Source organism: Sinocyclocheilus grahami, unplaced genomic scaffold, assembly GCF_001515645.1.
Source record: "Sinocyclocheilus grahami isolate Dianchi unplaced genomic scaffold, SAMN03320097.WGS_v1.1 scaffold1764.1, whole genome shotgun sequence".
Classification (NCBI taxonomy): domain Eukaryota; kingdom Metazoa; phylum Chordata; class Actinopteri; order Cypriniformes; family Cyprinidae; genus Sinocyclocheilus; species Sinocyclocheilus grahami.
In genome coordinates, this window is record NW_015506943.1 from 136,571 (window position 1) to 144,798 (window position 8,228).

Sequence of the window (8,228 nt, forward strand, 5' to 3'; positions counted from 1 at the left end):
TTTTTATGCATGTTTTTGCTGAGTTTTTATTGCAGTTACAACATTTCAAACAGCAGGTGTCACCAGAACATGCCATTTCAAAACAGTGACTCATTTCATAAAGCAATTGCTTTTAAGTTTTGAAAAGCTTTTGTTTTCCCATCACTGATCTCAGCAATGGTGACAATCAATGAAAAGCTTCATGCTGCGGTGCATGCTGGGTGCCATCATAGTACAAAACTAATGCATTCCAACAGTGTTTCTTTAACACTCTGTAGTGTGGACACACATGAACACTGATAAGTACTTTTAACAGGAGGATTTTTCTGTGTGGCTCTTCAATGGTCTTGACCACACTTCTGTGTAAAAGACAGTCACGCTGGTCTATTCTTTGAATGCTCTGGGCCAGACGTATGAGGAGACCTGCTACACAAGCCAGCAGCATCAACCTGCAGCTTTCTCCTGCACACCCACTGAAGCTAAGCAGGGTTGAGTCTGGTCAGTACTTGGATGGGAGACTTTCGGGGAAGACCAGGTTGCTGCTGGAAGAGGTGTTAGTGAGGCCAGCAGGTGGCGCTCTGAGTGGGTCCTAATGCCCCAGTATGGCGTTAAAAAACTGTACTGTAAAAAGACACACCTGTGGTTAATATCTTTCTCAGAAAGATAGAGGTGTAACCCTGGTGTAAAATAGTCCCTACATCACAATGCCTAACTGACTGTTAAACTGATAGCAAAGAAAAAAATGATGGTCCAATATGCTGTTTTGGTTTTGTACATTACATTTTTTACAATAAACTATAAAGCATTAAACTAGCATTAACTTAGCTATTTCATCTCAAGCTGATGATGAATGTATTACTCATAACTAATTTCTCATGAGCAGAAGTGAAACAGATCCAGTTCAGAGCGTTGAAGTCTATTCTTTGAATGCTCTGGGCCAGACGTATGAGAAGACCTGCTACACAAGCCAGCAGCATCAACCTGCAGCTTTCTCCTGCACACCCACTGAAGCTAAGCAGGGTTGAGTCTGGTCAGTACTTGGATGGGAGACTTTCGGGGAAGACCAGGTTGCTGTTGGAAGAGGTGTTAGTGAGGCCAGCAGGAGGAGCTCATCCTGTGCTCTGAGTGGGTCCTAATGCCCCAGTATGGTGTTAATAAACTGTACTGTAAAAAGACACACCTGTGGTTAATATCTTTCTCAGAAAGATAGAGGTGTAACCCTGGTGTAAAATAGTCCCTACATCACATTGCCTAACTTCCCCAATCCCCCGCACACAATCATTACAAGTAGTTAGTTAGTTTGACTTCACCAGTGATAGAGTACTTTTAGTTCTTACAGCTTGTGTGGAACCCCTAGACATCACTTTAAGGTCCTACACAAGCACACACTCATATTATGAATATACTGTCATGAATTATTGAATCAGTCTGTGCCTTTCATATGAAACTATGTTTGCTTGGTTCAGATATTAGGAGTTTCATTTAAAAAAAAAATATGATCAGTTATATAGCAAACACAAAAGCACACCTGTCAGTGAAGTTTCCAGTGACCTCAGTTTATTTTCCTGTTCAGTGAAGAAGCACATAAAACTAACTTCAAACTGTTCACTACTGCAGTGTTTGCATAGAGAGTGTGTTTTACATGAGCGACACACGCTTCAGTGCTCTGCATGTGTTTATAACTCTGTCACACATCAAACATGATCAACAGCTGCTTTTCACTAGAAGTGTACCTACAACCAACAAAAATGACTTTCATCCCCATATTGATCTGGACGCTGGCAGCATTATGTCAAGGTTTGTGTCAGTAAAGATAAGTTTACTTGTTGTTTTCATGAGTGGTGTGAAGATATATGTTTGTAAAAGTGTTTATGATTTCTAATCTTTCTCATTTGACAGAATCTATTGGGCAGGTGACAGTGACTCAAACTCCCTCAGTGCCGCTCGCTCAGACTGGACGATCAGTCACTGTAACATGTACATTTAACAGAGATCCAGACTGCTGTTATAATGCAAAACCTGCTCTTAGTTGGTACTTACAGAAACCCGGAGAAGCTCCTAAACTCCTGATTTATTATACAAGCACACTCCAGTCAGGAACTGCATCTAGATTCAGTGGCAGTGGATCTAACAGTGATTTCACTCTGACCATCAGTGGAGTCCAGACTGAAGATGCTGGACATTATTACTGTCAGAGTTACCACAGTGGTGGTGTGTTCACACAGTGATAAAGAGTGGTACAAAAACCTCCGTCAGTCAGAGTCACAGTGACTGAACTGATGCTGCAGCTGCTCAAACACTATCACTCACACTCAATAGAGCATATTTTTATAAATATTGAATGAAATATAAAGCATTCATTTTAGTTTTTAACACAATAAATACTTAAATCTACAACACTTTATCTTATTAAAGTTATCTACAGTTTTATCTGTGAGGTTCAGAATTTGACCGCATGTTCTTGTTTCATCATGAATCTGCAGGTGTTTTCATGGTTCACGGAGTGAAGTTTATTGATCAAATGTGAGCTAAAGCTCTGATCCAATGAAAGAGCTGAAACACAAATGACACACAAAGACATAAAGCTACAATTGACTGAATTTTAATAAAATCATAATTGAATGATAAAGCACACATATAGTCTTGTATGAAGCACACAAAGCAGAGCAGATGCAGCTGAGAGCGACTGAAGCTGGTTGTGGAGAATGAAGGAGTCGCTCATGTGCTGTTAGTCTCCAGTGAGACACGAGTGAGAAGAGCAGCAGATCTACTCTGAACACTGCTGTCTCGTCACGTGTCCAGTGAGCGCAGGCTGGCCGCTCCGTGTGGCCTCACAGCTCACTGAGACGCTCTCCATCCACTCCTGCTCAGAGAGAGTCAGGCTGCTGCTCCAGCTGTACAGACCGTCCTTCTCCAGGAGCCCAGCGCTGCTCTCCTGAGACCTGCTGCTCCCGTCCACCTTCCAGCTCAGGCTCCAGTCTGACGGGAAGCCCTCGCTGGCCACACACACCAGTGTCGCTGTCTTCTTTGAGGAGATCTCTGCACTGGAGGGCGGCAGGACACTCACTTTAGGACGAGTGACGCCTGACAAACACACAACAGTCAACTCGGTGAAGAAGAAAACATTTCTTTACTATCAGGTTCATAAAAATATATGAACGATTAATACAGTGATAGCTTTATTAGTCATTTTTGCAGCATTAAACTGCAAGTCACCTGAATGAATTTTTGCAAAGCCTGTGATCAGCAAAGCAATGAAAGTTTGGTGAAATGTATTTATTGAATTGAAGAGTCATTTTCATTATCTACTTCAGTACTAGTCACTTTTAGTAAAGGTCAAAGATCAGATGTGAATAATCATAATTAGTGCAGGAATTCATTGAAATATTTGATGACAGAATGAGAAAATTGGGTACAAAAGTTTGTTTTAAAAAATAGAAAATATAACTTTCATCTGGCATGTCTTATAAATTATTAACGTATCAAATATGAACAAAAAATATGATTGAGCAACCTGAATTTCCCATTTAAAAATATCTGCAGACTTTACTGAGAAATCAACACACTAATCTGAAACTTTTAGTTTAATGCCTGTCTTAAATATTCAAGTAAAATCAAAGTGGTGCCAAAATGACAAACTAATGTTCATTTGATTCAGTGCACCTTTTTAACATTTAGAATTTAATTATCAATGAGGAAAAAAGAGCTGAATCTCTGAAAACTCATAAAATCAAGTTATTAGGAAATAACAAATTATTATAGTTCACTGGATGAAAACAAAGATGCAGTGACAATGAAAACCATATGGTTTTTAGGTAACACTTTATTTTGATGGTCCATTTTGAACATTCTGTTGACAATAAGTAATGTTGCACCTACATGTCTACTAACTCTCATTAGAGTATTAGAAGACTTTCTGCTTAATATCTGCTAACTCTTTATTGTCATGGTCTCCCAACAGACATTCTACTGACTATCAGTAACTTTGCAAGTACGTCAACTTATTCTAACCCTAACCCTACCAGTCTACTAATACTCTAATGAGAGTTAGTAGACATGTAGGTGAAACATTACTTATAGTCAACAGAACGTGTTAAAGGGACCATCAAAATAACGTGAAACCGGTTTTTAATATTGACTGCCAAACATTCAATGTGAACTAAAAATAAAATTACAATATAGAAATAAGTGTAAAAGTGCATCCTTTCTATAGAGCAACAAAGTGTTTCACAGTCAGTTGTTGTATTAATAATAATTAATATTGATTTACTTACTGCCAACATCCAGTTTGGTGCCGCTGCCGAAAGTCCACCACAGTGATACAAACTAATAGAGCAGCTGAACAAAAACCTGCTGGACGCTTCACTAACTGCACAAACACACATCAACTGAGTCTCCAACAAACACATCCACTCACAGCAGACATTACCTTCCTTTACTTCATGTGCTTTATGCAGTCTGCATTATTACTAAAGAGACGTGTGTGATGATCCTCATGTCTGTAAAAACCTGCAGGAACATCCATGGATTTGACATAAAATTTAGTAATTTACAGTCATCTTTCTATCCAACTACAGTCAAAAATATTCCCAAAGTCTCACAGGAGAGATTCAGGATAATATACTAAAGATGATTTTGAAGATTTATTCAGAAGTGAATGATTTGATACAATTAAAAACAGCTTAGCTATGAGAAGATCAAATATTGAAAGATTAATTTAGTAATTGTATTTTGTGTCTGTTAGTGAGCGACTGTCTTCTGGTAAATGATGTGGAGTGTGTTTGCATATTGATCAGATGCTTCAGTGCTCTGAGAGTGTTTATAGTGCTGTGAGTTTAACACTTCATCACTGACACACACAACAATCTTCATCAACATGACCTTCATCATCATCTTCATCTGGACTCTCACAGCGTTTGCTCAAGGTTTGTGCAGCACAAGTTTGATATGAATTCATTTCTTCAAGTATATTGTCCAAGTTTTGAGTTGATGTTCTTCTTGTTGTGTGTTTCAGAGAGTAGAGGACAGATCAGCGTCACTCAGAGTCCCTCAACGACAGCAGCTCAGCCAGAACAAACAGTGAAGATCAGCTGTAGAACCAGCACAGATGTGCTCAGGGATAGTTGGGGGCAGCGCTTAGCCTGGTACTTACAGAAACCTGGAGAAGCTCCTAAACTCCTGATTCGTTACGTAAAAAAGCTTGAGTCAGGAACTCCATCTAGATTCAGTGGCAGTGGATCTAACAGTGATTTCACTCTGACCATCAGTGGAGTCCAGACTGAAGATGCTGGACATTATTACTGTCAGAGTCGCCACAGTGGTTATGTGTTCACACAGTGATAAAGAGTGGTACAAAAACCTCCATCAGGCAGAGTCACAGTGATGAACTGATGCTGCAGCTGCTCAAACACTATCACTCACTACTGACACACAGAGACCAAACACAGCAGCTACACACGAGCTCCAAACTGACTGTTAAACTGATAGCAAAGCAAAACATTATGGTGCAATATGCTGTTTTGGTTTTGTACGTTACATTTTGTACATTAAACTAGCATTAACTTAGCTCCTTCATCTCAAGCTGATTATGAATTTATTACTCATAACTAATTTCTCATGAGCAGAAGTGAAACTGATCCAGTTCAGAGCGTTGAACCGATCAAACAGTGAAACTGTGAGTTTGAGCTGAAAATCAGATTTGCATTGACAGCTTTAGTGATTCTGATCGTCTCAGAATAGAGCAGCTCCGTCTCCAGAGACCATGTTCAAACCCCAAGAGCTTCAGTTCACATTTACTGCTAAACGCAGCTGTTCTCAACTATTACAATCCAGCAGCAGCTGAAACTTTAGTGAAGGAAGGACACACTGATCAATGATGCAGTCGAACACAAATGTAAGGCGTTCAGAAGCTTTATTGAATGAACAGCAATGGCAGCACATTGAAAGACTGCTTGAGTATTGAGCTGTAAATCAGGAGACTGCTGTGAATCCTGCTGCTCTTCACTGGAGAAACATCAGCACTCGGAGCTCTTGAGGAACGAGGCCTCCTGAGCAGCTCCGTCATGTGTTACTCTGCAGACGAAGCGCTCGCCGTCTTCCCAGCGTGCTTTGCTGAGGCTCAGGACGCTGCTGCGGCTGTAGCGTCCGTCCCGCTCGCTCTCTGCGCTGGTCTGAACCCCCTCGGTGACCTCTGACCCGTCCAGCGTCCAGCTCACCTGCGCCCCCTGTGGAGAGTAAGAGCTGAGCAGGCAGAGCAGTGCGGCTGAGTCTCCAGAGATCTGCAGAGAAGAGGAAGGCAGCAGAGACACGGAGGGCTTCACTGCGGGACCAGCTGAAACACACACACACACACACAACAGAAGCAGAAATGAAACACTGTCCCAATTTCGATCATTTGACTTTAAATTTATGAGACATTTGAAATAATTCTTCGACTTTTGAAAAACATTACTCAAGTAAATTGATGATTATATAGTGATGTCACTATATGACTTAGAAAAAAAATTAAATGAATATTTTAATATTAATTGTACTTAAATATTCTGCTATTCAGAGACTCACAATCATAAACATCAGCAAATTTGATAGTTTCAAAAGTTTAAATGCTAAATTTTCCAAATGTTCAAGTTCCACGTTGCCTGATGATAAACCCTTTATTGGTACATTTGCCAAGAATTATAGACAAAATTATATATATATCAAGAAATAATTCAATAGATTTTAAATTACTGCCATCAATGCATGTCATTATTCTTATAAAATGAAAAATGACTTAAAACAATATGAATTAAAAAATTTAAATAACTGATTAAATAAATGAAAAAAATAAACTAATTAGATATTTTCAGAATTACTAAGTTACAGAACATCACATTTTTTCATCACAATCTAACAAAAAAAATTGTCCACATGAAAATAAATTAATAATATTATGATTTCATCACAAGATATAAAAAATCCTAATTGCAATAATTTCAATATTATTTGTCTTTTTAAAATATTCTTCTATTTTGACACACAATCAATTGTAATTCTCAGTACAGTTTTACGTTTCTATTATGATGTTGTTGGGGTTTTTTAATGATCAGCAGCAGCAGCAGCAAGCTTAATAGTTTAAATGACTGATTTTTAACACGCTTATTAACTACATTTCTCTTTGTGTGGTGATGATGCCGACACAATTATATTTCATCTGTATTATCAAACTTTTTTCATGCATCTAAAAACACTTAACTGTTTAACTGAAAACGATATACAATAATGTTACAGATAATAAGTTAAATTATTCATGTAAAATGATAAATGAGATTTCAAAACAATAAGACAATAAGAACTTAAGTAAATTATGAAGTAAATGAAATATTGCAATTATTAAACTTTAAAAACATTTTTATTAAAGAATTAAAGAGACTTACTGATGGTCAGTTTAGTTCCTCCACCAAAAGTGTACCACAGTGCTTCATTCTAGTGAAAGCGTCGTACAAAAACCTCCGTCACACTCAGATGAACACAAACTCCACGACACTCACACACACTGATATGAGACTCAACAGCACTCATGGTTTCTTCTAAAACAACATCAAATTTCATTTAAAAAACAAAACGTTGCATGAAGGCTGAAATCATGTTTTTCATAATCATTTCCAAAATGCATTCATCACATTTTCAAAACACATGTGATTTAAAGTAACTCTATTCACCTGCTTTAATAATGACACTTTAGCAAGCTTTAGATGCTTATTCCCTATCAGATGACCTTTGACCTGTTATACAGTGAAATAGATGAACACAGGTATTAAATGCTCTGAGCATTAAAGTCTGAATGAAAATGATAATTAAACTTTGTTTAATTATCCCAAAGTAACATGACATAAATCATGAGTGTTTCAGACGAAATAGAGATAAATAGAGATTTGGTAAATGGTAAATATGAATTTTTAGCAAAGATGGCAAAATTATGCATCTGCTGTCTTCTGGTAAATGATGTGGAGTGTGTTTGCATATTGATCAGATGCTTCAGTGCTCTGAGAGTGTTTATAGTGCTGTGAGTTTAACACTTCATCACTGACACACACAACAATCTTCATCAACATGACCGTCATCATCATCTTCATCTGGACTCTCACAGCGTTTGCTCAAGGTTTGTGCAGCACAAGTTTGATATCAATTCATTTCTTCAAGTATATTGTCCAAGTTTTGAGTTGATGTTCTTCTTGTTGTGTGTTTCAGAGAGTAGAGGACAGATCAGC

The 8,228-nt window shown here is 38.1% G+C and overlaps 1 long non-coding RNA gene and 3 gene segments (V, D, J or C); 2 read left to right on the forward strand and 2 right to left on the reverse strand.

Annotated features, from left to right (window-relative positions):
• Positions 1 to 1,727: 1,727 nt before the first annotated feature.
• Positions 1,728 to 2,207, forward strand: LOC107572505 (Ig kappa chain V-I region Scw-like). The segment is given in 2 exon segments: positions 1,728 to 1,776; positions 1,879 to 2,207. Coding segments are annotated over 2 exon segments (378 nt in total).
• Positions 2,208 to 2,615: 408 nt separating this feature from the next.
• LOC107572503 (Ig lambda chain C region-like) lies at positions 2,616 to 4,405 on the reverse strand. The segment is given in 3 exon segments: positions 2,616 to 3,063; positions 4,254 to 4,305; positions 4,397 to 4,405. Coding segments are annotated over 3 exon segments (378 nt in total).
• Positions 4,406 to 4,826: 421 nt separating this feature from the next.
• LOC107572504 (Ig kappa chain V-I region CAR-like) lies at positions 4,827 to 5,319 on the forward strand. The segment is given in 2 exon segments: positions 4,827 to 4,904; positions 4,994 to 5,319. Coding segments are annotated over 2 exon segments (375 nt in total).
• A 498-nt stretch (positions 5,320 to 5,817) lies between these two features.
• Positions 5,818 to 7,742, reverse strand: LOC107572508 (uncharacterized). Its single transcript, XR_001607359.1, has 3 exons — positions 7,680 to 7,742; positions 7,395 to 7,547; positions 5,818 to 6,310 (listed from the first exon to the last, which is right to left on the reverse strand). It is a non-coding gene; the product is annotated as an uncharacterized lncRNA (long non-coding RNA).
• Between the last annotated feature and the right edge of the window lie 486 nt (positions 7,743 to 8,228).